Source organism: Pogoniulus pusillus, chromosome 30 (assembly GCF_015220805.1).
Source record: "Pogoniulus pusillus isolate bPogPus1 chromosome 30, bPogPus1.pri, whole genome shotgun sequence".
NCBI lineage: Eukaryota > Metazoa > Chordata > Aves > Piciformes > Lybiidae > Pogoniulus > Pogoniulus pusillus.
Window position 1 is genome coordinate 1,085,230 of NC_087293.1, and position 26,866 is coordinate 1,112,095.

Genomic DNA, 26,866 nt, shown 5'->3' on the forward strand with positions numbered 1-26,866 from the left:
GCTGGGGGTGGGGGGGGGGGAGGGGAGGGGGCTTCTTTCTTTGGGGTTTCCAACCCCGGTCCCCCAGGAGGCAAGCAGCTGGCAAAGCCCCTCCAGGCTGGCGTCTGAACAGGGAGCCTGCTGCGCAGCAAAGCGGTGGCTGATGCCTGTGGGCTGTGCTGCCCCCCAGCCCTGGCACCAGCCCCGGCTCAGACCGCGGCACCTGCCCCGAGCACCTGAAATCCTCCTGCCGCCTCCCCCTGCGGCACCGCCGCAGCTCCTCCGCCTCTGGCTGGCAGCAGCTTCCAAGGGATCAGCTCTCTGCCTGCCCACAGCCCAAGCCCTGCCCTGCTCTGGGTGAGACCTGGTACCCGCCGGGGCTGGGGGGCAGGAGCCAGATGATCCTTCAGGTCCCTTCCAGCCCTGGCAGTGCTGTGGTTCTGTAACACGGGGAGAAGGAGGGAGAGAGGAGAGGCAAAGTGTGAGGGTGCAGACCACAGGGGAGCATGGCACAGGGAGGAGGGGATGGAAAGAGTGGGATAGGAAGGGAATCACAGTCACAGAATTCCAGGGGCTGGGAGGGAGCTCCAAAGCTCATCCAGTCCAAGCCCCTGCCAGAGCAGAGCACCCAGAGCAGGTCACACAGGGACACATCCAGGCAGGGTTTGAGTATCTGCAGAGAGGGAGACTCCACAGCCCCCCTGGGCAGCCTGTGCCAGGCTCTGGCACCCTTCTTATGTTTAAATGGATCTTCCTCTGCCTCAGCTTCACTCAGTGCCCCTTGTGCTGGCACTGGCATCCCCCAGCAGAGCCTGGCTGCTGCTCCTGGCACTCACCTGCACACACTGATAACCACTGCTGAGATCACCTCTCAGCTCCTCTGCTCCCAGCCCCAGCTCCCTCAGGCTCTGCTCCTAACAGAGCTGTCCCATTCCCTTCAGCTCCTCTGTGGCTCTGTGCTGGACTCTCTCCAGCAGTTCTGTGTCCCTCTTGAACTGGGGGGCCCAGAGCTGGACACAGGACTCCAGATGTGGCCTCAGCAGGGCAGAGCAGAAGGGCAGGAGAACCTCTGTCGACCTACTCACTGCAGCCCTTCTGAACCACCCCAGTTATGGAAACCGATGGAGCAAAACTGCAGCTCCAGGTGGGCACAGCTGCTGGAGGAGGAATGGGGATGTGACCACCAAGCCCAGCTTTGGAGTTAACTCTCCCCAGCCTGCTCTCCCAAACAGGGCTGCTGAGCTCAGCCTGCTGCTGAGCAGCATCCCCAGGCAGCTCCTCACTCCTCGCAGCACAGAGGCCACTGTGGGCTTCACATTCCTGGCCCAGCTCTGAATCACCTTCCAGGTGGGTCCTGGGAGCAGGATGGGGCAGAGAGGTGGGCAGAGATGTGGAGGCAGGAGAAGCTGGGCAAAGGGTGCTGCTGCCCAACACATGGCAGAGAGCTGGGCATGCATGGAAGGGCTGCAGAGGGCAACCCCTGGGCCACACAACCACTTGAAGGCTCAAGCCTAGAGAAGGTGAAGGACACTGGGCACTGGCAGTGGGACATCAGCCACAGCCTGCTGACACACCTATGGCACAGGGAGCACAGTAAGGGCAATCCTGGGCATGGGCACTGCCACCTGAACAGTTGGCTGCAGATGAGCCAGCAGTGCCCAGCTGGACAAGAAGGGCACCAGCAGCCTGACCAAAAGCAGTGTGGGCAGCAGTGTGGGCACTGATGGTGCCCCTGTAACTGGGCTCGGGTGGGGCACAGCCTGAGCACTGGGTGCAGTTCTGGGCACCACTGCACAGGAAAGACATTGAGGGGCTGGAAGGTGTCCAGAGAAGGGCAGTGAGGCTGGGGAGGGGTTTGGAGGAGCAGCTGAGGGAGCTGGGGGGGTGCAGCCTGGAGAAGAGGAGGCTGAGGGAGAGCTCCTTGCTCTCTGCAGCTGCCTGAGGGGAGGCTGCAGTGAGGCTGGGGCTGGGCTCTGCCCCCAGGTAAGCAGCGACAGGAGCAGAGGAGATGGCTGAGGCTGTGCCAGGGGAGGGGGAGGTTGGGGATGAGGCTGCAGGAGTGGTCTGGGGCTGGCAGAGGCTGCCCAGGGAGGTGGTGGAGTCCCCATGGCTGGAGGTGTTGCAGAGGCTGTGGGTGTGGAGCTGCAGGACAGAGCTGAGTGGCTGTGGTGCTTGGGTTGGGGCTGGACCTCACAGGTCTCTTCCATCCTCTGTGATTCTATGGCTCCATGATCTGAGCCCCCAGCCGTGGCCCAGTTCCAGGGTTGCTCTGTGGGCAGCAGAGACATGCATGGCTTTGCCTTCCCAGCTTCCTGCTGGGATCCTTCCCAGGACCCTGGCTGCTCCCTGCTGTGCCATCATGCATGCCCTTTCCATGGGGCATCTGGGCTTGCTGTGCCCTGCCAGAGGAGACTCTGGGCCAGCACGTCACAAACCCTGCCTCTCAAAGCGATGGCTGATGCCTGTGGGCTGTGCTGCCCCCCAGCCCTGGCAGCAGCACCCAGCTCAGAGCACGACACCTGCCCTGCGCACCTGAAGTCCTCCTGCCGCTCCGCCCTGCGGCACCGCCACAGCTGCTCCGCCTCTGGCCGCCAGCTGGCAGCAGCTTCCAAGGGCTTGCTGTGCCCTGCCACAGGAGACTCTGGGCCAGGACGTCACAAACCCTGCTCCCAAAGTGGCAGGTTGGTAGTGGCTTCTGCGGTGGTGTCTGCAAGCCAGTGGCAAGAGCTTGCACCTGCCAGCCACCCTTGCACTGCATCCAGCCACTGCCCAGGGCATGGCACTGGGAGGTGGCTGAGACTCTTGCACCCACTTCTTCATAGGGGTGCAACTACAGGAAGGGGATCTGTGGTGGTTTGGGAGTTCCCTCCCCCCCCCCCCCCAATCTTCTGAAGTCAACCAGAGTAGGCTCAGCAGAGCTGGAAGTTAAGGACTGAGGCTTTGTGCTCACAGCTCAGCACGATGCAGTAGCAGAGAGTTACAACACAGCTGCAGACAGAAACAGACAAGGTAAAGGTAATACAGAAACACAGCAGCCCCCCAGAAACCAAAGTCCCCAGGAGGGGCTCCCAACCACCCTTACACCTTCTATCCACCCCTCTACCTTATCCCAGAGTCTGCCTTACATGCAAGGTGAGCTGGGAGCATGGGCCAGGGGGGTTAGAAGCAGAAGGATTAGTTACACAGAAGCCCAGGGAGAAACACAGACTCCAAGAGCCAGAGACTCTCACACTCTGTCTTAGCTGTGCTTGTGCTCTGGTTCTGCCACACCTCAGCCAGCCTGTGAGTGCAGCAGCCATCAGCTTTGTTCCTTTGCCATAGCCTATCACCTAATTTTTTCTCACTAAAATATTCCAGTGAGTCTCAAACTAGCACAGGATTCCCACTGGGAATGCCTTGTTGGAGCTGGAGGGAGATTTTGCCCTGCAGACCAGCCCTGTGCACTGCAGACAGTGAGGATGTTTGGTTTGAGAACTCACCAAACGCTCACTGAGGGGATCCTGGAGCAGCCAATGTGCTCAGGACACCACCCAGGCCCCCCTAACCCTCTACAGATGGATGCTGCCCAACTCCTGCTCAGGGTGATGGAGGCTCCACTTCCAGAGGAAAACCCCAGCCGTGTGTGAGCCTCAGCCCCCCAGCTCCAGGGGAGGTGTCCACATCTTCCCGTGGCAGCTTGGGTGCAGCCAGCACTCAGCAGGAAACTGCTGCAAGCATTTGTGCTGTCAGGTGGGAGATAATCACAGAACCAAGCAGGCTGAGAGCTCCAAGCTCACCCAGCCCAACCTAGCCCCCAGCCCTGCCCAACCAACCAGACCATGGCACTCAGTGCCCCAGCCAGGCTTGGCTTCAACACCTCCAGGGGTGGGCACCGCACCACCTCCCTGGGCAGCCCATTCCAGTGCCAATCACTCTCTCTGCCAGGAACTTCCTCCTCACATCCAGCCTAGACCTGCCCTGGCACAGCTTGAAGCTCTGTCCCCTTCTTCTGGCCCTAGCTGCCTGGCAGCAGAGCCCAACCCCACCTGGCTACAGCCTCCCTGCAGGCAGCTGCAGGCAGCAATCAGCTCTGCCCTGAGCCTCCTCTGCTGCAGGCTGCACACCCCCAGCTCCCTCAGCCTCTCCTCACAGGGCTATGCTCCAGGCCCCTCCCCAGCCTTGCTGCCCTGCTCTGGGCACCTTTCAGCACCTCAATATCTCTCTGCAATGGAGGAGCCCAGACCTGGACACAGCACTCAAGGTGTGGCCTGAGCAGTGCTGAACACAGGGGCAGAAGAGCCTCCCTTGATCGATGGCCTGCACCCATGCTTTGACCACACAGCTCTCAGCTGGACCAGCAAGCCCAGGGATGTGCTCTTATCCTTATGCTCAGCACTGCTGAGGCCACATCTTGAAGGCTGAGTCCTCACAACAAGGACACTGAGAGGCTGGAGCAGGTCCAGAGAAGGGCAGCAAAGCTGGGGAAGGGTCTGGAGAACAGGGCTGAGGAGGAGCAGCTGAGGGAGCTGGGGGTGTTTGGTCTCCAGAAGAGGAGGCTGAGGGGAGACCTTGTGCCTGTCTGCAGTTCCCTGAGAGCAGGGTGCAGAGCTGTGCTTGGTGTGTTCAACCAAGCAGCAGTGGCAGAACAAGAGGAAATGGCTCCAGCTGTGCCAGGGGAAGTTGAGGTTGGGTATCAGGAAGAATTCCTTCACTGAAGGGTTCTCAGGCCAGGGAGGTGCTGAAGTCAGCGTCCCTGGAGGGGTTTAGAGTTGTGCAGGTGTGGAGCTTAGAGATGTGACTTGTCAGAGGCAGCCTAACGATGGGACTGGATGATTTCAAAGGTCTGGGCAGTGCTGTGCCTCTGTGATACCCCTGGAGCTCAGACAAGCCTGAGCCATCTCTCGCAGTGAGCACTAAGCTGAGGAGCCAGCTGGCCAGGGTGGTGGCCCAGCAAGCCCCCTGCCCGTTCAGTACTGCTGTACAGACAGCCTGCAGAGGCTCACTGGCCAGGCTGCCCTGCTGGGCTGGAGGTGTGAGACCCCCACAGGTGCCCAGCGTGTGCCCCAGCTGTGTCCTGGTTCTGCTCAGGGCTGTGCTCCCTTGGCTCTGCCCCTTGGCTCGCTGAGTTCTGGCACGGCTGGGCCAGGGGCCATGGGGCACACACCTGGGACTGTTGGACACAGGCAGATGCCAGACCCCCCAGGGCAGCTGGACCTTGGGGCTGTCACACACCTGGGGCTACCAGACCTCCAGGACAGCCAGACACCCTGACTGCCGGGCAGCCGGGGCCGCTGGACCCCTCGGGCAGCCACATCCCAGTGCTGTCACACAGCTGAGGCTGCCACATCCCCAGCACAGCTGGACCTCGGCTCCTGGGGCAGCCAGGGCTGTGGGAGCCCTGGAGCTGCTGGATCCCCAGGTCAGACGGATCCTGAGGCTGTTGCACGTCTGGGACAGGCGAGACCTGGAGCTGGGAGACTGCCGGGGAGCTGGAGCTGGCAGAGCCGGGGCCAGCCAGACCCCGCTGCCCTTTGTCACCCAGGGCTGTTGGTCCCCGGGGCTGCCAAAGCACAACGACAACCCAGCCCTGGTGCTGCCGGGCCCCGGGGACGTGCAGACCCCGGGAGCCGTTGGACTCCCAGGACTCCCGGGCACCCGGGAGCGGCTGGACCCCCGGGCTGAACTGGAAGCCAGGAGCACAGCCTCCGCCGCTGCCCCGCGGCCGCCTCACCGGCGGTGACTGCCGGGCCGGCCGTGGCCGTCGGGGCGGCGGGTTCCCCGCGGTGGGGAGGCGGCGGTCGGCGGCCCCCGGAGCCTGGCCCGGCGTCAGGGGAACCAATGCGGAATTTCCTGGCTGGCGGCGGGGCCCCTCCCGCCGCTGCCGAGAGGGGCGCGGGGGAGGCGGCGGCGGAGCTCGCACTGCGGCTTCCGCCCGCCGAGCAGCGGTCGGGGCAGGGCGGGCACCGGGCACGGCGGAGCCGCGGCGGGCGGGGGGGCGGCAAAGCGCCCGGCCTCGCAGGGGATGGGCCGGGTCAGGCCGGGCCCCGCCGCTCCGATGGCCATGGCGGCCCCTGGGCTGCGCCCGCCCCGCCGCGCCCGGGCCGGAGCCGGAGCCGAGCCGCTGCTGCTGCTGCCGCCGCTGCTGCTGCTGCTGCTGCTGCTGCCGAGCCGCGGAGCCGCGCAGGAGCTGAGCCCCCGCGGCAGGAACGTCTGCAGGGCCGGCGGGTAGGAGCGGCAGGGCGGGCAGGTGTGGCGGGGCGGGACGGGACCCCGCGGGTCGGGGCCCAGGGCGCGGAGAGATGCGGCGGGACCGGGGGGATCCGCACCGGCTCCCTGCGCCGTCCGCTCCCCAGCCGCTACTCTGGCGCCGTCCCAGACAAAGTCGAGTTGTGCGGGGCTGGGGCGGGGGGAGCGAGGCACCGACGAACGGCGAGGAGCTGAGCCCGAACGGGGTCGGAGCGGGGGTGCCGGTCCTGATCATCGGACTTGAAGCGGGGACCTGGCCGTGGGCAGTCCGAGGCCGGCTCTGCCCCTGCCCTTGGGACACTCCTGCTGCGGGGAGCCGGTTCTGAGCGACCCGCAGCCGGTCCTGCACACCGCAGGATGAGGGTGTTGCGGGGAGTGGGTCCAAGATGCCGCCAGGACCGGTCCTGGATGTCCCTGGCGCTGATTCTGCTGTGGGGATCTGCTCTTGGGTGCTTCTGGGGATCGAATCGGTGCTGTGAGGGGGCCAATCCAGCATCCCCGGAGCCGGTTCCCTTGTGGGCAGCCGGTCCTGGGTTGTACTGGGAGGGGCCGGTCCTGCACCCCCGCGGCAGAACCTGGGCTGGCAGGATGCACGATGCTCTGGGCATCCTGGTGGAGCTGCCCCGGACTGCTTGGGATGGTAAAGCTGGCAGCTCCTGGAGCCTCGGGCTTGGCTTCAGGAGGTGGGTGCTGGCATTGCCTGGCCGTGCCCGGGGTCACATCCTGCCTGCCCGGCCGGGGACAAAACCGCGGCAGCTGGCACCGCTTTGTCCGTGCCCCCAGCGCTCTGCGCGCAGCACGGAGCGGGGCACCACCTCGGGCCAAGCTTCACCTCAGCGCTGGGCTTGGTGCTGGCCTGGCGCCTCTCCAGGCTGGCCCCAGCACGGGTGGCAGAGCGCCCGCAGCCGCTCCCGCCCGGCCCGGAGAGCCCAGCCCCGGCCCTTGCTGGGGGGCCCAGGCCATAAATGCACCTTTACATCGCACCGTGAGGTCAGGCGAGTCCACAAGGAAAACATGTGCTGCGCGCCAGAGGGGCCGCATAAAGGCTCCATTCAGCAGGGCCGCGGGGCGCCGGTGCCCCCTCCTCAAATTACAGCCTGCCTTTCCTAAGGAGGCTTTTCAGGAACCAGAGCGCCCGCAGCTCCCGGCCCCGCTGCTCCTGGCCGGGGGGGGGGTGGGGGTGAGGGGAGTGGACCTCCCTTGGCTGCCAGGCCAGCAGAACTGCCACTGCGTCCCAGGGTGGCAGAGGGGACGTGAGCAGTGTCCCCACCCTTGTTCTCAGCATCCCACCCCATGTGCCGGGGATGGGGTGCCTGGGGCTGCCCCCTGGCACAGGGATACACCTCCCAGCTGCTGGGTGGAGGTGGGGGAGATGCTGTACTCAGCAGCGCAGGGTTCAGCCTAGCTGCTTGTGCCGCCCGTGGCGCCCTGGGTGCAGAAGAGCACTCGCTGGCAAGCAGCACAGGGTGGGCAGGGGATGCTGCCCATCCTCCCGTGGTGAAAGGGTCCTGAAGGCAGCCGGGAGCCAGACAGGGTGGGACAAGACGGTCCCTAGGATGCTGAGATGATGTTGGCACCGTTTTCCACCCCTCACCCTTCTGCAGACCCTTCCTGTCCCACCCACACCCTTGGCCCCCACCTTTGTCTTCACTGTGCTGCTCCTCTCGGGGTGGGGGACCCCCTGTGTGTCACCACCCAAATCCTCCTTGGTGGCTTCAGGAATCTGGCACAGGCACTGCGGGACCTGCTCTGTACCTGGGGATGGAGGCCACTGGGCTGGAGGTGGCTTGGGGAGCAGGTCCCAGTGTCCTCCACCAAGCTTGGTAAAGCTGCTGGCTGGACAGTTGGCCATGCAGCCCTTGGTACATCTGGGCATCCCTCAGAGATGCCAGCTATGGGTTTGGAGGGCCCAAGAAGATTCTGCTTCAGCTCCTCTTGAAACTACCCTGGCTAGCGAGCCAGGAGGTGCCTGGGGTGGCAGCAAAGGGCCTGTGCAGGGGCAGTTTGGGATTGAGCTTTGTGTACTGCATGCAGCCTGCTCCCGAATCTGCAGCTTTTACACCCAGTTGGGGTGACCCTCCCCAAAGCTGCCCTTTGGGATGCTGGCAGAGCCCCGCATCCATGGGCACTGCTGCCCCTGGCCTGCTCCCACCAATGCTCTCGCTGGGTACTCCTTGAGTTTTCCCTTCTTTTCCTCTTCCTGAAGCTCTCCCTTTTCCATCCATGATCCTGCTCCTGCCTGCTCCAGAGGATCTCTCCGTGCCTGCGCCCCAAGGCTTGGGTTGGGGAGCTGCAGCTGGCATCGGTTGCAGGGAATGCCGCTGGCCTGGTGGTCCCAAGAGCCCATGTGTGCCACCTGGGGGGGACTGGGTGGCCCTGAGGAACGGGTGACAGGGAGAAGGAAGGAGGTCAGTGCTGGGGGAATGCTCAGAGGAGCCTAGGGGAGAGGAAGGCAGTGGGTGGCTGTGTGGCTGGGGAAGGTGACACAGTGCTGTGGGCTCTGAGCTGTGCACCTGCAGGGCTCCTCGGCAGGGCTGAGAGCAGGGAGGTGTCAGCACAAGCAGCAGCTCCCACCCAAGCCCCAAGGTCTCTCTTCTGCTTTTAGGGGTTTGAGCTTGCTCCTTGTTGTTCAGAGTGGGGGTCTGTAGTGGTCTAGATAAGGAGCCTGCAAGAGGACCCCTCTCTATAGGCATAGTAAAGAGGCTGTGCTCCAAGGAGCAGTATAAGAGATGCAGCTGCAAGAAAAACACTGAGCCTCCACAGAAACCCTCAGGACATCTGCAGATGCCCAGCGTGAGCAGCATGTGCCCATGTGGCAAGGGGGCAATGCTGGGTGGGCTCGCATCCCCTCTCCTTCTGCTGTGCACCAAGCCACAGCCACATCTCAGAGGCAATTTCTCTTTCTTCTTTCCCCCTCCCCAGCATTTGTAGTGCTTTGAAGAGAAGAAAAAGAAAGAGGCAACGTTTGCACTGTGCCCACCTGTGGTGGCATGGCCCTGTGGGGCAGGATGAGCTGTGCTAAGGCTCTGCCAGTCATCCCAGTTCTTCTGCTCACGGGGCACAAGGGGCAAGCCCACTCTGGAGAAGCTGAGACCACAAGATGTGCTTTAGACTCACACCCTGATGGGTGCTGCCCATCCCCGCAGCCAGCACCAACCCTACCTGGGGCTGGCTGTGCTCAGGAGCCAGTCTGTGTGCCACGATTACCCAGTGCCACATCCCAGCTGCCTCTGCTGGCACTGGGAGCAAATTTTTTTGCTGTCAAAGCTGCTGATAAGCTAAGGGGGAGCTGAGCAGAGGTGTGTGGAGGTGGGTGGCTGGCACAGGGAAGGGGAGATTGGTTATCAGGGCAGAGATAAGCACCAACCCTGTGTCTGGCAGGGCAGTGGGTGGGCCTGGGTCCAGCTGTTGGAGGTCGTGGTCCTGCTCACCTCCTCCAGCTCGCAGCAGGGGAAGGGTTTTACCCTCTCACCACCGTGTTTCTGTGGCTGGCTGTTGTCGGGCCGGGGCTCCTTGGTGCATACCCTGCGATGCCCGTTCCAGTGCCCAGGATGAGCTGTTCAAGGCAGGAAGCTTCCCAAGCAGAGGAGTTTCTCCTTGCAAACCCGCAGTGGTTTCATCTGAAGCCCTCCAAACGCTGGGTTTCCAAAGGGTGGAGTGGTGAAGGCAAGCCCAGGTGGGGCAGCCTGTGCCATGGTAGGCTCAGGGCACCGCGGGCCCTGCCCTGCCTGTGCCCAAGCATCCCAGCGCAGCAGACCTGGCTCTTTGGGGAGGGCAGCCTGAAGCCTCTAGCAGAGAAGAGCCTTGTCTGCAGCCCACGCTGAGGAGGTGGTTTGGTGCTTGACCCCCTTCCCACCTTTGCTGGTCACACCGTTTGCATGCCCCGGGGTGCCGGGTGGGGGGTACCCTCCAGCCGCCATGGCAGCGCCTCACGCCGGCCCGGGCGGGCTGCAGAGCTGGAGCTATTTTGGGCTCCAGCTGCAAGGCATTTTTTCCAGGCCTTGAATCATTTTTGTGGTTCCTTTCTGCCTCCTTTCCAACTCTTCCCCGGCCGCTGCGCGAAGGGGCCGCGGTGCTGCCGGCCCGGCCGTGCCGCTGCTGCCCGCCCGGGGGCCGCTGCTAGGCGCTGCCTCCGGCACACCCCCACCCCCACTGCCTCCAGTGCCCACATCTGGCTTTGGGGGGCTGCTGGCAGCTCCCTTCTCGGCCCCGGGACACGGCGGTCTGGCAGCCAGACGTGGTCGTGTGACGGCGCTGGGTTAGAGCGAAGGCTCCCTCGCTGTCCCCTCCTCCTCTGCCGCGTTTGTTGCGCAGAAAGAGGAAAGGGGGAAGAAAAGAAAAACAAAAACGGAAAAGCCGAGCGCATTCCAGGCCCTGCCGCCGGCCCCGGCCCTGCCTGGCCCTGCCTGGCCCTGCCTCGCCAGCCACTCGGGCTCTTTGCAGCCCTTCAGCATCGCTGCTGGCACCGGCAGGGACCGGGCAGTGCCTGCCGGTCGGGCTGGGGCCGAGTGGGTCAGCCCGGGGATGAGCAGGGCTGCCTCACCCCGAGGGATCCCTCTGGCATGCCCTGGGCTTTGTGAGCTCCCAGCTTTTGGGGGGTGTTTGTGAGGTGTCCCTGCTCGGTCCCCACCCGTCCCACCCCAGCAGGGAGCTGAGCATCTCCGGTTGAGGCTCCGAGGGGGGCTGAGACCCTGCATCGGGGCTGTCTGGGGTCAAGCTTGCAGCAGAAGTGCTTCGGCTGCAGGAGCCCAAGGAGTGCCAGCTCAGCATGAGGAGAGGCTTGTTTGTTGTGAGGGTGCTGGAGGCCTGGAGCAGGCTGCCCAGAGAGGCTGTGGAGTCTCCTGCTCTGGAGAGATTCCAAACTCTGCTGGCTGTGTTGCTGTGTGCCCTGCTCTGGCAGGGCTTGGGCTGGCTGCTCTCTGGAGCTCCCTCCCAGCCCCTAATGTTCTGTGGTTCTGTGAGCCTGTGCATGGTGCTCTCTGGAGGTGACGGCACTCAGGGTCACTCAAGGACTCCCAGCAGACTGCAGCTGGCATTGCCCAGCTTGTACCTGGAGAATGTCCCCTGGGAGCTGGCAGAGTGGCTCCAGCCTGCCTTTGGAGTGCCAGTCCCAGGCCACTGAGCAGTGTCCTTGGGCTTTTGGCCATGTTCAGTCTTTCTGCAGGAGCCAGACAGTGCCAAGCAAGTCCCCTGAGCCACAGGCAGGGCAGGGCTGAGCTGAAGGGACACTTGTTTGCTACCCCTGCACCCAGGAGGGCTTGCAGGTGTTGCCAGTGCTGCCCATGTCCTTCCCAGTCTGCTGCCAGCTTCTGCTGGCACCCGGCACAGAGGTTGCATGCTGGCAGCGAGCTGTGGGCAGGCAGAGCAGAGCAGAGCAGCATGAGGGTGCTGGTGGTGTGGGCACTGCCAGACAATACTCACACCAGCACCGTCCTGAGCAGAGAGGTCCAGCACCCAGAGGGGACAGCCAGGAGCCTGGCAGCAGGCACCGTGCCCATGCTGGAGCAGGCTGCTGTGCCCGACCCTTGGGGGCAGAGCAGTTGGTTTTCCCCTGGGACGTTTGCAGCCTTCCCTTTTTTCCCAGCTTTTGGGAGTCTTTGGCGTTTTCCTGACAGCAGCAGTTGGAAACTCGACTTTCGTTGTCTCATCGCTCCTGACCGACGGCAGAAACTGGTCCTGCCCTCGGCTGGCCGCTAGGGCATCTCGAGCCAGCACCCACGGGAGCGCCTCCAGATCTGTGCTCCCTGCATGCCAGAGGAGGAGCCAAAAGCCGTCCCTGCCCCACGGCGCTGCAGCAGCCCCCAGCCATGCTTCAGCTGGGAGCAGGACCTCTCCCCGGCCCAGCATCGGTGGGGTTTTGGGAAGGAGCAGGGCACGCTGAGGGCATTAACTGTCTCTGGTGGGTCTGTTTGCCCTGCAGCTCCTCGGTGCTCGTGTGCTGCCCGGGATGGAGGCAACAAGGGAGCGAGTGTCTGATAGGTAAGCGCCAGTGGCTTGCTTCCTTGGGCACTGCTCCTCTGCCCGTCCTCTGCTGAGCCCTCCTGCCTGCAGCACTGCCGGCAGTGGCCACCCCAGCGTGTCCTACAGCAAGGAGCCCCTGTCCTGGGGACCTCTGCCTGCCTCGGGCTCTGGGGCTGCTGGAGGCTCTCCTGCCTCCCTGCTGCACTCAGCACAGGGGTGGATGGGCCTGCAGCCCCAGTGCTGGGGTGCTGGTCGTGGAGCCCAGCCCCTGGAGTACCTCTCACACCCATGGTGATGCCCTGGGCTGCTTCATCTCCCCATGGGCTCCTGCATGATGCTGGCTCCTCCAGCACCAGCCCTGCTCCCAGGCCAGAGGGGGTTTCTCTCCATGCTGGCCAGCTTCGGATCCAAAGGAGGAGACCCAAGGGTCAGGCAAATGTGCAGCTGCAGGGATGGGACCAGGACATTTCCCACGGGTTCTGCAGCAGTGTGGGGAGCCAAGCCAGAGGAGAAGCTGCCACGACCTGGTACATGTCCATCGTGGCCCAAAAGGGAGAAGCTGCTGAGGCAGAGGAGTGCCCAGCAGGTGGGGACCTCCAAAGCTGTAGGCAGGGCAGCCTCCCTGGGGGAGGGACGGTGGTCCTCGCTCATGCCTTGCTCTACAGCACGATGCAGGAGGCTGTCTGGGGGCACCTGTGCTGCTGGCCCCAGGAGGGCTGGAGGAGCTCTGTGCACCAGCCCAGGGTGCCAGCGGTGTGCAGTCGGCAGCAAAAAGCAAGTAACCAACTAACCCACCCTGCATGAGCCCCTAACTGCTCGCTGCATGCATGGGCTGCCTGCGTGCTGGGAACAGGGCAGGGACCTCTGTTGTGCCAGCAGGAAGAGCAAGGACAGGGTCTGCCAGGACAGCGGGGGGGAGACGGTCCCACAGGCCAGCTGTGCCCATCTCCTTGCCCCCTCAGCCTGCCCTAACCGTTACTCACTGCTCCTAACCTGTGTGATCTGTCTGTTTTAGGGGGGTCTATAGTATCCACCACCGTAGGTCTAAGAGCTCCCAGGTAAGGTGGCTGGGGTGGGTGGTCCTGCTCTCCCTCTCCCGATGGCTGCGGAGGGATCTGCCAGTGCTGCCCTGCTCTGGGCATTGGCCCCAGCACAAAGTCCGCTGGTCAGGAGAGGGGCCGGAGGGGCAGCGCTGTGGGCGGCAGCGGCGCCGTAAGGAAGGCAGGGCGGGGGGCAGGGGCACTGTGCTCATCGCTGCCTGCAGCCCTCTCGCCTCCCCTCCCTGTTCTTCCCCGGTGCTGTCTCTGCCAGCGCCGCGGAGCTGAGTGAGGGACGCTGCTCCGGGGCACAGCCCGTGCCAGCAGCTGGCCTGGGCTGGGCTGCGGGGGGCTGGCGGCTAGGATGGAGCTGAGATGGGCGGCAGGAGGCAGGTGGCATTGTCCTGGCAAGGAAGGGTCCAATGCAGCCTGCCCGGCCGCTTGCCAGGGCGGTCACAGCGCCACGACTCAGCCGTGTGGGGCTGGGGGGGCAGGGTGGAGCCCAGTGGTGCTTGCGCTCATGCCTGCCGTCTGTCTGCCTGTCTGCCTGTCCAGCTGTGTGCGAGGGCAACTTCACCTGCAAGGAGAACGAGGTGTGCGTCCGGCCTGGCGAGTGCCGCTGCCGGCACGGCTACTTCGGTGCCAACTGCGACACCAGTGAGTACCACAGCCCCCCCTGTGCCCTCAGCAGGCTTCCCCGGGCTGACCCCGGGCTGCGGGCTCCTCCCAGAGCTCCACCTCTGCCCATCCCTCAGCTCTACCTCTGCCCATCCCTCTGGCTCCCATTCACCGGGAGGTTAGTGGGGAGGGGGATGCTGTGGTTGAGAGACGCCTTTGAGACTGGGGGGGGGGGGTCTCCACCGAGCTCCAATACACCGGGAGGTTAGTGGGGAGGGGGATGCTGTGGTCGAGAGACCCCTTTGGGATTCACAGAATCACAGAAACATTCCAGTTGGCAAAGCCCCTGGGGACCACCAAGCCCACCCATTAGCCCTACCCTGCAAGCTTCACCCCTAAACCATAACCCCGGGCACCACATCCAAACCACTTTTCAAACACCTGCAGGGTTGATGACTCCACCTCCTTGGGCAGCCTGTGCCACACTGGAGGGGCAGGGGCAGGGTGTCCCCCTGTGCCAGTGCAGCCTGTGCCAGTCGCTGACCACCCTTTCCCTGAACAAATACTGCAGGGGCAGGGGGAGTAGGGGCAGGGGGAGGGTGTCCCCCTGTGCCAGTGCAGCCTGTGCCAGTGCAGCCTGTGCCAGTCGCTGACCACCCTTTCCCTGAACAAATACGGTGGGGGCAGGGGGAGTAGGGTCAGGGGGAGGCTGTCCCCCTGTGCCAGTGCAGCCTCTGCCAGTGCAGCCTCTGCCAGTCCCTGACCACCCTTTCCCTGAACAAGTCCGGAGCGGGGGAGAAGGGGAAGCGGGAGGGGCAGGGGGAGGGCAACCTCCCCTGCAGTCCAGCGGCGGGGCTGTGTCACGGGGCAGTGCCCAGGGCTGACAGCTCTGCCCACAGAGTGCCCGCGCCAGTTCTGGGGTCCCGACTGCAAGGAGATGTGCAGCTGCCACCCGAACGGGCAGTGCGAGGACGTGACGGGGCAGTGCACCTGCAACCCCAACCGCTGGGGCCCCAAGTGCGAGAGCCTGTGCCTGTGCAAGCACGGCAAGTGCGACCAGCGGACGGGCAAGTGCAGCTGCGAGCCCAACTGGTGGGGCCCCCAGTGCTCCACCTCCTGCTACTGCAGCCACAACGCCCACTGCGACCAGCAGACGGGCAACTGCCTGTGCCAGCCCGGCTGGTGGGGCCGCGGCTGCAACAACCAATGCTCCTGCAACAACTCGCCCTGCGAGCAGTTCACCGGGCGCTGCCAGTGCCGGGAGCGCACCTTCGGGCCCCGCTGCGACCGCTACTGCCAGTGCTACAAGGGCAAGTGCAACCCGGTGGACGGGACCTGCGCCTGCGAGCCGGGCTACCGGGGCAAGTACTGCCGCGAGCCCTGCCCCGCCGGCTTCTACGGGCAAGGCTGCCGGAGGCGGTGAGTGTGCCCGGCCCCCCGCGGCACCCCGGGCGCGGCGGCGGCGGCAGGGGCCGCGGCGGTGATGCGCTGCCCGCCTTGGCCCCTGCAGGTGTGGGCAGTGCAAGAGCCTGCAGCCCTGCACCGTGGCGGATGGGCGCTGCCTGACCTGCGAGCCCGGCTGGAACGGCACCAAGTGCGACCAGCCCTGCTCGCCTGGCTTCTACGGAGAGGGCTGTGAGAAGCTCTGTCCCCCCTGCAAGGACGGCCACACCTGCAACCACATCAACGGGAAGTGCTCCCACTGCAACCCGGGCTGGATCGGAGACCGGTGAGTGTGCCCGGGCACCGGGCTGGCACCTGCCGGAGTGATGCCCACCGCCCCCGTGCTGCTCCCTGCTGGGAGACCGGAGCTGCCTAGGGGGATCTGCAGCAGGCAGAGGCAGGCAGGGATGGGCTGAGCCCATTGGCATGACCATAGGGTCAGAGACACCCTGCAAGACCCCTGCCTGACGCCCCCGGGTAGGGTTGGGTGCTCAGCTGGGGTGCTGCCCCCGCAGGCTCTTGTGCCTAGGCTTGCTTCTGGGGCTTTGCAGCACCCGGAGAGGACTGACCACAGGCAGCAGGCAGGAGGGCTGAGGGGATGCCAGGAGCCCTGGGGGTGCCCCAACCACCTGCCCTCGCCCCTGCCCAGGTGTGAAACCAAGTGCCGGAACGGGACGTACGGGGAGAACTGCGCCTTCGTCTGCAGCGACTGCGCCAACGGGCAGTGCCACTTCGAGACCGGGCGCTGCCTCTGCCACCCCGGCTCCCACGGCGCCTAGTAAGTGACCCTCGGGCTGCTCGGGCACCTCCTGCTCCTTGGCGCCCCAGGTGGTTCCCGGCTGAGAGGCTTCCTGCGGTGGAAGCAGTCGCGGAGCAATCCTGCGTGGGGGAGAGGAGAGCCCTGGGAGCTGTTTGCAGCAGGAGCCCTGTGCTGGGCACTGCTGAGGGCACACCTGCGGCCCTGGGGTCAGCTTTGGGCTCCTCACTCCAAGGAGGACATTGAGGAGATGGAGCAGGCTCAGAGAGGAGCAACCAAGCTGGGGAAGGCTCTGGAGAGCAGGGCTGGGGAGGGGCAGCTGAGGCAGCTGGGGGGGTGCAGCCTGGAGCAGAGGAGCCTGAGGCAGAGCTCAGTGCTCTCTGCAGCTGCCTGAGAGGAGGCTGCAGCCAGCTGGGGCTGGGCTCTGCTCACAGGCACCAAGGCACAGGGCAAGAGGAAAGAGCCTGAGGCTGTGCCAGGGCAGGCTCAGGTTGGCTCTGAGGCAGAGTTTCTGCCCAGCAAGGGTGCCCAGCCCCTGCCCCAGGCTGCCCAGGCAGGTGGTGCAGTGCCCACCCCCGGAGGTGCCTCGGAGCTGTGGTGCTGAGGGCCGTGGGGCAGTGGCAGTGGCTCGGCAGCAGGGCTGGGAGCTGCGGGGGTGCTTGGGCTGGGTGAGCTCAGAGGCCTCTGCCAGGCTCAGCAGTTGCATGGCTCTGTGAAATGCCTCTCTGGCAACCACAAATGCCAGTGACAAACCATGGCTTGTTGGAGTGGAATTTTACCTGCCAAGAGAGAGAAAGCCACATCCTAGCACTGCAGATGGTCTGCCAGGTGCCCCTGCTGCCAGCCACGGTTGCAGCTGAGGTCTTCTTCACCCTCCAGTCCTTTCCTTTCCCCCTGCCTAAGGGGGAGGCTCAAGGATCATCAAGAATGGCATCTGGGTTTGGAAAGGCTCCAAAGCAGGAGACTCCACAACCTCTCTGGGCAGCCTGCTCCAGGCCTCCAGCACCCTCACACCAAACAACTTTCCCCTCCTGCTCAGGTGGAACCTCCTGGGTGCCAGTTTGTGCCCCTTGTCCTGTCCCTGGGCACCACTGATCAGAGTCTGGCCCCAGCCTCTTGCCCCCCCATAGCTCCTTTGGCTGTTGCTGGGCATTGCTCACTCCCCTCTGGGGCTGCTCTCCTGCAGGCTCTCAGCCCCAGGGCTCTCAGCCTTTGCTCCTCCCGGCGCTGCTCCAGGCCCCTCAGCAGCTCTGCAGCCTGCCCTGGGCTCTCCCCAGCAGTTCTCTGTCTCTCTAATTGTGGAGCCTAGGACTGGACCCAGCTCTCCAGATGTGGCTTCACCAGGGCAGAGTGGAACCTACTGTTCCTCTCCATGCACCCCAGGATGCCCTTTGACCTTCTTGGCATGGACCAGCACTTACCTGTGAGGCTGATGGCAGCGATGGGGGCCCCGAGCTGGCATCCTGCCCATGCCCATGTTTTGCTCAGGGCATCTAAACAGGGAGCAGTTTTGTTTGGGGTGGCTTTTGGGGGCCTTGCCCAATCATTTGTGCTGCTGAATTGCTGGCTGGGCATCAGCACCAGCTCAGGATGCTCAGCCTGGGCATCACTGCCATGCTCGGTAGCAAAAGCAGGGTGAGGGCTCCCAGTGCTCACCAAGGGTGTGCCCAGGTGCTCTGGGCACAGTGCTGGGGGGCACTGTGTGAATTAAACTGCTCTGAGACCCCGATACAGCACCAGCAACAGGGGGACCAGGGATGCCCAGGGCTGACCTAACCATGTGGGTGGCACTGGGTGGCCTGGGGGCATGCTGGGACTGGCCAGGGGGATTGTCACCATCACAGCACTTGGCTGAAGAGGAGCTGGTTTCTGGATGGAGTCAGAAGGGATGCCCTCACCATGCAGGGGATGCCCTCACCATGCCAGGGAGCCCCTCACCATGCAGGAGATGGTCTCACCATGCAGGGGAGCCCCTCACCATGCCAGGGATGCCCTCACCATGCATGGGATGCCCTCACCATTCAGGAGATGTCCTCACCATGCCAGGCATGCCCTCACCATGCAGGAGATGTCCTCACCATGCCAGGCATGCCCTCACCATGCAGGAGATATCCTCACCATGCAAGGGATGCCCTCACCATGCCAGGGATGCCCTCACCATGCCAGGGATGCCGTCACCATGCCAGGGATGCCCTCACCATGCAGGAGATGCCCTCACCATGCAGGGGATGCCATCACCATGCAGGGGATGCCATCACCATGCAGGGGTTCTGCCCCTGAAGGATTACAGAATCTTTGCCTGGCTTAGGTTGGAAGGGAGCTCAGAGCTCATCTGCTTCCACCCCTGCCATGGGCAGGGACAGCTCTCAGCTGGGCTTGGCTGCTCCAGGCCTCACCCAGCCTGGCCTTGAGCCCCCCCAGGAGGCAGCCACAGCCTCCCTGGGCAGCCCATGCCAGAGGCTCAGCAGCCTCACACTGCACAGCTTCTGCCTCAGCCCCACTCTCCCCCTGCTCTGCCTCAGCTCCAAACCACTCCCCCCTGGCCTGGCTCAGGCTCCCCCCAGGCAGAGACTGCAGTGCAGAAGGAGAAGCTGCTGCAGCTGCTGGGGGGTGCACAAGGGGTGCCAGGGTGCCCTCGGGAAAGCTCAGCCTGGGGCAAAGATCTGGGTGTAAACCATGGGGTGAGGAGTTTTGGGGTGCCCAGGGGGCATCCCAGCTGCCATGCCACTGCCCAGCACAGCGTGGGGAGCAGCAGGGCTCGGCCTGTGCCCTGCCAGGCACGGGGCGGGTGCTGGGCACGAGGCTCGGTGGCGGCACCTTGGAACTCCCCACAGCATGAAATGGGCTGAGCTGCCTCTGGGCACGGTGCCAACGGCTGGGGGCAGCTGTGGCCTCTGCAGAGCAGCTTTGGGCCGGGGCCTGCTGGCTCCTCAGGGCTGCAGGTGCTCTGCTGGGGCTGCTGCCGGCCGTGAGCAGCTGCTGGGTGGTTTGGTGCCCGCGGCACTGCCAACATCCCACACACCCCTCTGGGTCCTGCACCTGCTGCCCACCCCAGTGCTGGCAGGGAAGGCTGGGCTGGTTCTGCCCACACTCAGAGCCTGGCTGCTCTGAGATGGACTTTGTGGGCTCAGTCCCTTGGTGCTTGTGGGTTAATGCCTGTTCATGGCTGTGCCACCCCCCTGGTGACTCTGCCAGTGAGGTCATTTTAGCAGTGTGGGGGCACAGTGGGGTTCAAAAGGCCAAGGGCAAGGTCCTGCACCTAGGTTGGGGCAACCCTCAGCATTAATCCAGGCTGGGGGTGAGGAGATGAGAGCAGCTCTGCAGAGAAGGACTTGGGGGTGCTGGTGGGGGAGAAGCTGGGCAGGAGCCAGCAGTGGGCACTGGCAGCACAGGAGGCCAAGGGCAGCCTGGGCTGCACCCAGAGCAGTGTGGGCAGAGCTGCAGAGAGGAGCTCCTGCCCCTCTGCTCTGCTCTGCTCTGCTCTGGGGAGAGCTCAGCTGCAGGGCTGGGGGCAGCTGTGGGAGCCCAGCACAGGAGAGACCTGAACCTGCTGGAGAGGCTCCAGAGGAGGCCACAGAGATGCTCAGAGGCTGGAGCAGCTCTGCTGTGGGCACAGGCTGGCAGAGTTGGGGCTGTGCAGCCTGCAGAGGGTGTGGAGAGCCTGGCCCAGGCTGCCCAGGGCTGTGCTTGAGGCCCCATCCCTGCAGCCATCCAAGCTCAGCCTTGCTGTGTCCCTGTGCAGCCTGCTCTGGCTGCAGCTGTCCCTGCTGCCTGCAGGGGGTGGGCAGGATGCCTCTGGAGGGTCCCTGCCAGCCCAGTGCCCTCTCTGATCTTTGATTTGATGCCAGGCCTAGCACACCAGCAGGATCTGCTCTGACAGAGATGTCTCAGGGCTGCTCCACTTCTTCTTGGTGGAGGCCAAACAACCAAACTAAAACCACTGTGGGCACTGGGCATGGTGAGGCCTGGGGGTGCCACAGCCACATCTCTGGCACACTGAGCTGGGCATCCCATGTGTGCCAGTGGGGTGTCCCTAGCTGCAACCTGCTGGGCTTAATGACCTCTCCTAATTGCTGTGCCTAATTACAGAGCCCTGTGCAGGGAGCAGCAGGAGCCTCTGAGCTGGGCAGAGCTGCTGGGCGGGCAATGGGCTCCTGCTCCCTGGGCATGAGGGATGCCCGCAGGGTCGGGGGGGGCTGTGTAGGAGTGGCCTGAGGAATTGTCCCCGGAGCGTGGAGGGCTTGGGAAGGGGCAGCAGCCTGCAGCGCCCTCACCCAGCCCATCCCACCCCTGCCTGCAGCTGCAACCTGACCTGCCCGCCCGGCCGCTACGGAGCCAACTGTGCCCAAGCCTGCAGCTGCCACGACGATGCCTGCGACCCTCTGACGGGTGCCTGCCACATGGGTGAGTGCCGTCGGGCAGGGGCCGGGGTGCCAGGCCCTGCCGCGGGGCTGAAGGGCTGCTGTGCCTTGCAGAAGCCAACCAGCGGATGGGGGTGATCGGGGCGGGAGCCCTCCTGGCGCTGCTGCTCATCCTCCTGCTCTCCCTGCTCTGCTGCTGCTGCGTCTGCCGCAAGAAGGACGAAGCCCGCGGGTGAGTGCCAGGGCTGGGCACGCTCTTGCCAGGCTCTGCTGCAGGGCCCCAGCAGAGGGGGCACCCGCGGGGCTGAGGACAGCTGGGGGCATCCACGACCAGGGCAGGGCTGGCGCCAGTAAGGGAATGCAGGGGCAGCAGCTCTACCTGACTGGCACCGTGTGCCCTGCAGGTCCCACTGCATCCCCGGGGTAGCACACAGCCGAGGGGGTGATGAAGGCCTTGGGGTGAGCCTTGCCTGGAGACCCCCCCTCTGCCTTTGCCTGTGTGTGTTCCCCTCCTGTGGGCATTCCCCTCCTGCAGACTCAGCAGGTCCCATGCGGGCTGCAGGGGGCTGGAGCCGATCTGCAAAGGCAGCCCTAAAATAGAGCGAGGGCAGCAAGCCCCAGAACACACCCCTGGGCCGTGGGCAGAGAGCCAGGGGTGGGCTGCAGCACTGCCTGCTGCCCATGAGCACTGCCAGCTGCCCTGCAGGAGGGCACTCAGGGCAGGGAGGGCAAATGGCTGCAGCAGGCTCGGGATGCTGGCAGTGTTTGGGCAGCAGCTCTGCTGTGGGAGGATGCAGGGAGCCCCTCTGCAGAGCGGGGAGGGCTGGTGGTGCTCAGCCAGAGCCCTGGAGCCCCTCTGGCTGCAGAGGAAGCCTCCCCTCCCGCTGCCAGCCGTGCAGAGGAATTTTCCAGAAGCCTTCCCTTGCAGGCCTGCCAGCTCGATCCCAGCCCGGCACATCTGGCCGGGAGAGCCTGGGGGCTGCGTGTCCCCAGCCCGCAGAGGGAGGCAGGAAGGCAGCGCTGCCTGCTGTGCTGGGCGGCAGCCAGGGGGGAGGTGCCAGCACTCTGCAGTGTCCCCGGGCAGCTGCTGTCACCCACACTGCTGTCCCAGCAGCAGTCCCTTGCCAGGGCATCCCGAGGGACCACAGTGGCAGTGGGCATAGAATCACAGGATGGTTTGGGTGGGCAAAGCCCTCCAAGCTCACCCAGTCCAAGCAGCAACCCAGCCCCACCATGGGCACCAAACCACAGCCCCAAGTGCCATGGCTCTGGAACACCTCCAGGCCTGGGCACTCCACCACCTCCCTGGGCAGCCTCTGCCAGTCCCTGACCACTCTTACAGCAAAGACATTTTTCCTCCTCTCCAACCTAACCCTGCCCTGGCACAATTCCAGGGCATTTCCTCTCCTTCTCTCACCTGAGCCCAGGCAGCAGAGCCCAGCCCCAGCTGGCTGCAGCCTCCTCTCAGGGAGCTGCAGAGAGCACTGAGCTCTGCCTCAGGTTCCTCTGCTGCAGGCTGCACTCCCCCAGCTCCCTCAGCTGCCCCTCCCCAGCCCTGCTCTCCAGAGCCTTCCCCAGCTTTGCTGCCCTGCTCTGGCCCTGCCCCAGCTCCTCAGTGTCCTTTTTGGAGTGAGTGGCCCAGAACTGCCCCCAGGATTCGAGGTGCAGCAGGTCACAGTTTGCCTGGCACCAGCACATGGAGCTGCTGAGCCCTGTGGCTGCAGAGGATTGCCTCAAACCTCAGCCCCAGGAGACTCCAAAGCCAGAGAGCAAACAGAGAGGAGCCACAGGTTTGGCTTGGGTGGGGGTGGTGCTGTTTTAGTTGAAGCCTCCCAGTCCCAGGTGGGTGCTGTGGCTCTTTTGGAGCTGTGCCGCCAACAGCCCTGGCAGGATCTGACCTTGCCACCATCCCCTGCCACTGCTCTGAGCACTGGCAGCAGCCTTCTGTGCCATGGACACTTCCTTGCTTTGGCATGCCCCATCCATCCAAAGTCCTTTGCCTATCATAGAATCAGTCAGGGTTGGAAGGGACCTCAAGGATCAGGCAGTGCCAACCCCTGCCATGCCCAGGGACACCCTACCCTAGAGCAGGCTGCACACAGCCTCAGCCAGCCTGGCCTCAAACACCTCCAGCCAGGGGGCCTCAACCACCTCCCTGGACAACCCCTGCCAGGCTCTCACCACTCTCCTGCTCAACAACTTCCTCCTCCCCTCCAGCCTCACTCTCCCCACCTCCAGCTGTGCTCCATTCCCCCCACCCCTGCCACTCCCTGACAGCTTCAAAAGTCCCTCCCCAGCTTTTCTGTAGCCCCCTTCAGACCCTGGCAGGCCACAAGAAGGTCCCCTGGGAGCCTCCTCTGCTCCAGCCTGCACAGCCCCAACTCTTTCAGGCTGTGCTCATAGCAGAGCTGCTGCAGCCTCTCAGCATCCTCCTGGCCCTGCTCTGGACACTCTCCAGCATCTCCACAGCCCTCTTGTCCCAGGGGCTCCAGAACTGGATGCAGTACTCCAGGTGGGGTCTGAGCAGAGCAGAGCAGAGGGGCAGAATCCCCTCCCTGGCCCTGCTGGCCACACTTCTCCTGATGCAGCCCAGGCTCTGCTTGGCTTTCTGGGCTGCAAGTGCACACTGCTGGCTCCTGCTGAGCTTCTCCTCCAGCAGCACCCCCAAGTCCCTCTCCTCAGGGCTGCTCTCCAGCCTGGCACTGCCCAGCCTGGATTGGTGCTTGGCATTGCCTCGACCCAGCTGCAGGACCTTGCACTTGGTCTCATTGGACCTCCTGAGGTTGGCTTGTGCCCAGCTCTGCAGCCTGTGCAGGTCCCCCTGGATGGGTCCTGCCCTCCAGCGCCACCAGCACCCAGCTTGGTGCCGTCGGCAGATCTGCTGAGGCTGCACTTCTGCAGCACCCCTGAGCTGCTGACTGTGGAGGCTGTGCCCGGAGCGGGGCGGGGGCCGGTGCCCCCCTGATGGGGCTGTCACCTTCCCTTGCAGCTCCAGCCAGGACGCAGCGGCAGCCAAGAAGCCCCCGCGGCGCCTGTGCGGGCGGTTCAGCCGCATCGGCATGAAGCTGCCTCGCATCCCCCTGCGCCGCCAGAAGCTGCCCAAGGTCGTGGGTAAGGTGCTGGGCCTTGGGGGGAGGGGGGCAGCGCCTGGGGGCTCTCATCCTGGCTGAGCAGTGCAGGGGATCACAGCAGCCTTTGGTGACAGGGACACAGGGACCCCCCCGGGGCACCGCAGCGCTCGGTGCCAGCTGCCTGGCTTCGGGGGGGCTCAGCCCTCTCAGTCTGCAGCTTCTTTGTGCTGCAAGGGTGGGCACCTGGCACCTGCAGCTCTGCCAGAGTGTTCTGTGAGGGGTTAGGTGCCCCAGGTGGAGGAGCAGTCCCTGCCACGACCCCAAAATGCCTCATTTGCCCTTTTGATCCTGGCCTAAGCCTGGCCCAGCTCCGCCTGCAGCGGAGCGGAGGACGGAGGGGCAAAGCCTGGGTGAGCTGCCCACACTGGGCACAAACTGGGCACCTGGCAAAGCCCCTGTCCTGGGGCTGTCAGTGCTCTTGGAGACTGCCTGCGTTTGGAGTTGGGGGCTGCAGTCCCCGCACGCTCTGAGCCCTGCCCGCACTTGTGCTGGCATGAGGAGCTGGGCATGTGCTGCCTCAGAGGGCACCCCATGCCCTGCCTGCCAAGGCCAGCACCTCCCTGGGCACGAAGATGATGATGAGATGCCCTGAGCAGCCACATCGCGGCGCAGGGCGGCTCGGCAGGAGGCCACATCCCCCATCCCGGGTGGGATGCAGAGGTGGCACAGGGAGGTGGCACAGGGAGGTGGCCCCGTCTTGGCACACCTTGCCTGAGCTTCAGCACTCAGGCAGGGGGTAAGAGCCCTCCCTGCGTGGGCCGTGGCACAGCCCTGCCTCGGGGCCCTGGGGCCACAGAAGCATTCCTGACAGGCGGCAACGGAGGCTGCGTGTGGAAGGGGCCGGCAGGGCTGGGGGAGCACAGAGGGTGCCTGTGTGTGGCGAGGGCAGGGGGGCCACAGGGGGGCTGCCTGTGCCTTGCCCGTGCTGGCCCAGGGGCAGCTGGCACCCACCCAGCTGCTCTGTGTGCACAGGGTGGCAGCGGTGCCAGGAAAGGCTGAGGTGCCAGGGGGATGCTCGGGAGGGTGCCCGGTGCCAGCTGTGGGCTTTGGCCAGGGCTTGCCCTGTGCTCTTGGTGCTGTGCTGTCTGGTGGAGCCAGTGTGGATTTTGGCATCTCCCAGGCCCAGCAATGCCTCCAGCCCCAGCTGGCTCTGGGGAGCCCTGGGGTGAGGGAGATCTGCTGGGGTGCCTGTGGCAGCTGCCTCCCTGCAGTGCCTGCTGACTGCTTGGCACTGCCCCGAAGCCACAGTGGCAGGGAGGAGGTTGTCTGTTCCCTCTGTTGGTCCTGCCCTGGCAGGAGGGTCCAGGGGGTGCTGAATTGCCCCATCCCAAGTGCCAGGTCAGCACGGAGGACCGTGTGGGTGTGCCAAGGTGAAGGTGGTGGTGGTTGAAGCCTGGTAGATGGTCACAGCCTGCAGAGCCTCTTCCAAGGCCAAGCAGCTGCTGGCACTGGGCTCAGGCACCATCATCGCCACCACCAGCAAGCACCAGCCCTGCTGGTGGAGCCTTCCCGGGTGGGAGTGCAGGCCTTGATGCCACAGCAGAGCTCACTGGGTGCCTGGAGACACAGGTGCCCCCCTTGGGGCAGCCCTCCCCAGCACCTCCCCAGCCTTGGCACCTGCTTTGGATCAGCAGCATCGCCCTGGGGATGGCACCCAGGCTGGCACCCCAGGTGGTCACACCCTGGCACTGGGGTTTGGGCATCGCTGTGCCATCAGGCTGCACAGGGTTTGCTCCCTGGCACATCAGTGGTACCAGTGTGGGTCTTGGCTGCATGATGCCCTGGGGCTACCCTGGGCATCTGCACCCCATCACTGCTGCCTCCTCCACCCAGCGAAGCTCAACCAGCCCTGAGGGTGATGTTGACTGCGGGGAGTGGGAGGGGACAGGCAGGAGGCTCTCAGGCCACCCTCCCACAGCCCTCCTGCAGCTGCTTGCACTTCCACCCACCTTGAAACCCATCAGCTGCCATGCAGGCAGGGCTGGGGCTGGCACCCTGGTGCTGTGAGCCTGGCAGATGGCAGGGAGCAGCAGTAGGAAGGGACCTGCAGCAAGAGCCACATTCAGAGGCATAGAGTCATAGAACCAGTCAGAGCTGGAAGGGACCAGCAAGGATCAGCCAGTGCCAAGCCCCTGCCATGGGCAGGGAAACCTCACACTGGATCAGGCTGCCCAGAGCCTCCTCCAGCCTGGCCTTAAACACCTCCAGGGATGAGGCTTCCACCACCTCCCTGGGCAACCTGTGCCAGGCTCTCACCGCCCTCATGCTGAACAACTTCTTCCTAACATCCAATCTGACTCTCTCCATTTCCAGCTTTGCTCCATTCCCCCCAGTCCTGTCACTCCCTGACAGCCCAAAAAGTCCCTCCCAGCTTTCTTGTAGCCCCCTTCAGGTACTGAAAGGCAACAAAAGCATGTCCAGAGCAGGGCAGCAAGGCTGGGGAGGGGCCTGGAGCACAGCCCTGTGAGGAGAGGCTGAGGGAGCTGGGGAGGTGCAGCCTGCAGCAGTGGGGTTGGGCTCTGCTGCCAGGCCCCCAGGGACAGAAGAAGAGGACACAGCCTCAAGCTGTGCCAGGGCAGGTCTAGGCTGGATGTTGTTAGGAAGTTGTTGGCAGAGAGAGTGATTGGCACTGGAATGGGCTGCCCAGGGAGGTGGTGGAGTGGCTGTGCCTGGAGGTGTTGCAGCCAAGCCTGGCTGGGGCACTGAGTGCCATGGTCTGGCTGGTTGGGCAGGGCTGGGTGCTAGGTTGGGCTGGGGGAGCTTGGAGCTCTCTGCCAACCTGTTTGATTCTGTGATTCTATCAAGAAGGTCCCCTGGGAGCCTCCTCTGCTCCAGCCTGCACAGCCCCAACTCTTTCAGTCTGTGCTCACAGCAGAGCTGCTGCAGCCTCTGAGCATCCTCCTGGCCCTGCTCTGGACACTCTCCAGCATCTCCACAGCCCTCTTGTCCCAGGGCTCCAGAGCTGGATGCAGGACTCCAGGTGGGGTCTGAGAAGAGTGGAGCAGAGGAGGAGAATCCCCTCCCTGGCCCTGCTGGCCACACTTCTGCTGCTGCAGCCCAGGCTCTGCTTGGCTTTCTGGGCTGCAAGTGCACACTGCTGGCTGCTGTTGAGATAAATCCCAGGGGAGCACCTCTCGGGAGCCCCAAGCCCAGCTTTGGGAGTGCTGCACATCCTCTCTACCCTTTGGCCATGCCCTGGGTCCCCGGAGCAACCTTGTGGGCAGGTCCCAGGCTCTGGTCACGCCTTCCCCAGCCCCCTCCCCCCGGAGGCAGCTCCCTTCAGCCGCCTCCAGCCGCCTGCTTCTCATTTTCCCTCCTTGGTTTCCATCACCAGCCAAAGCCACGCTGAGGCTG

At 64.5% G+C, this 26,866-nt stretch overlaps 1 protein-coding gene across 1 annotated transcript in view; it reads left to right on the forward strand.

The window, feature by feature from the left end:
- The first annotated feature begins 2,430 nt into the window (after nucleotides 1-2,430).
- Nucleotides 2,431-26,866, forward strand: part of SCARF2 (scavenger receptor class F member 2) — a 30,250-nt gene continuing 5,814 nt past the window's right edge. Inside the window, 12 exon segments of the mRNA XM_064169045.1 lie at nucleotides 2,431-2,660; nucleotides 5,501-5,755; nucleotides 5,757-5,864; nucleotides 5,866-6,183; nucleotides 12,125-12,183; nucleotides 13,758-13,859; nucleotides 14,720-15,239; nucleotides 15,331-15,549; nucleotides 15,913-16,041; nucleotides 20,321-20,424; nucleotides 20,496-20,613; nucleotides 23,371-23,492. Coding sequence (XP_064025115.1) covers nucleotides 2,431-2,660; nucleotides 5,501-5,755; nucleotides 5,757-5,864; nucleotides 5,866-6,183; nucleotides 12,125-12,183; nucleotides 13,758-13,859; nucleotides 14,720-15,239; nucleotides 15,331-15,549; nucleotides 15,913-16,041; nucleotides 20,321-20,424; nucleotides 20,496-20,613; nucleotides 23,371-23,492 — 2,284 coding nt within the window.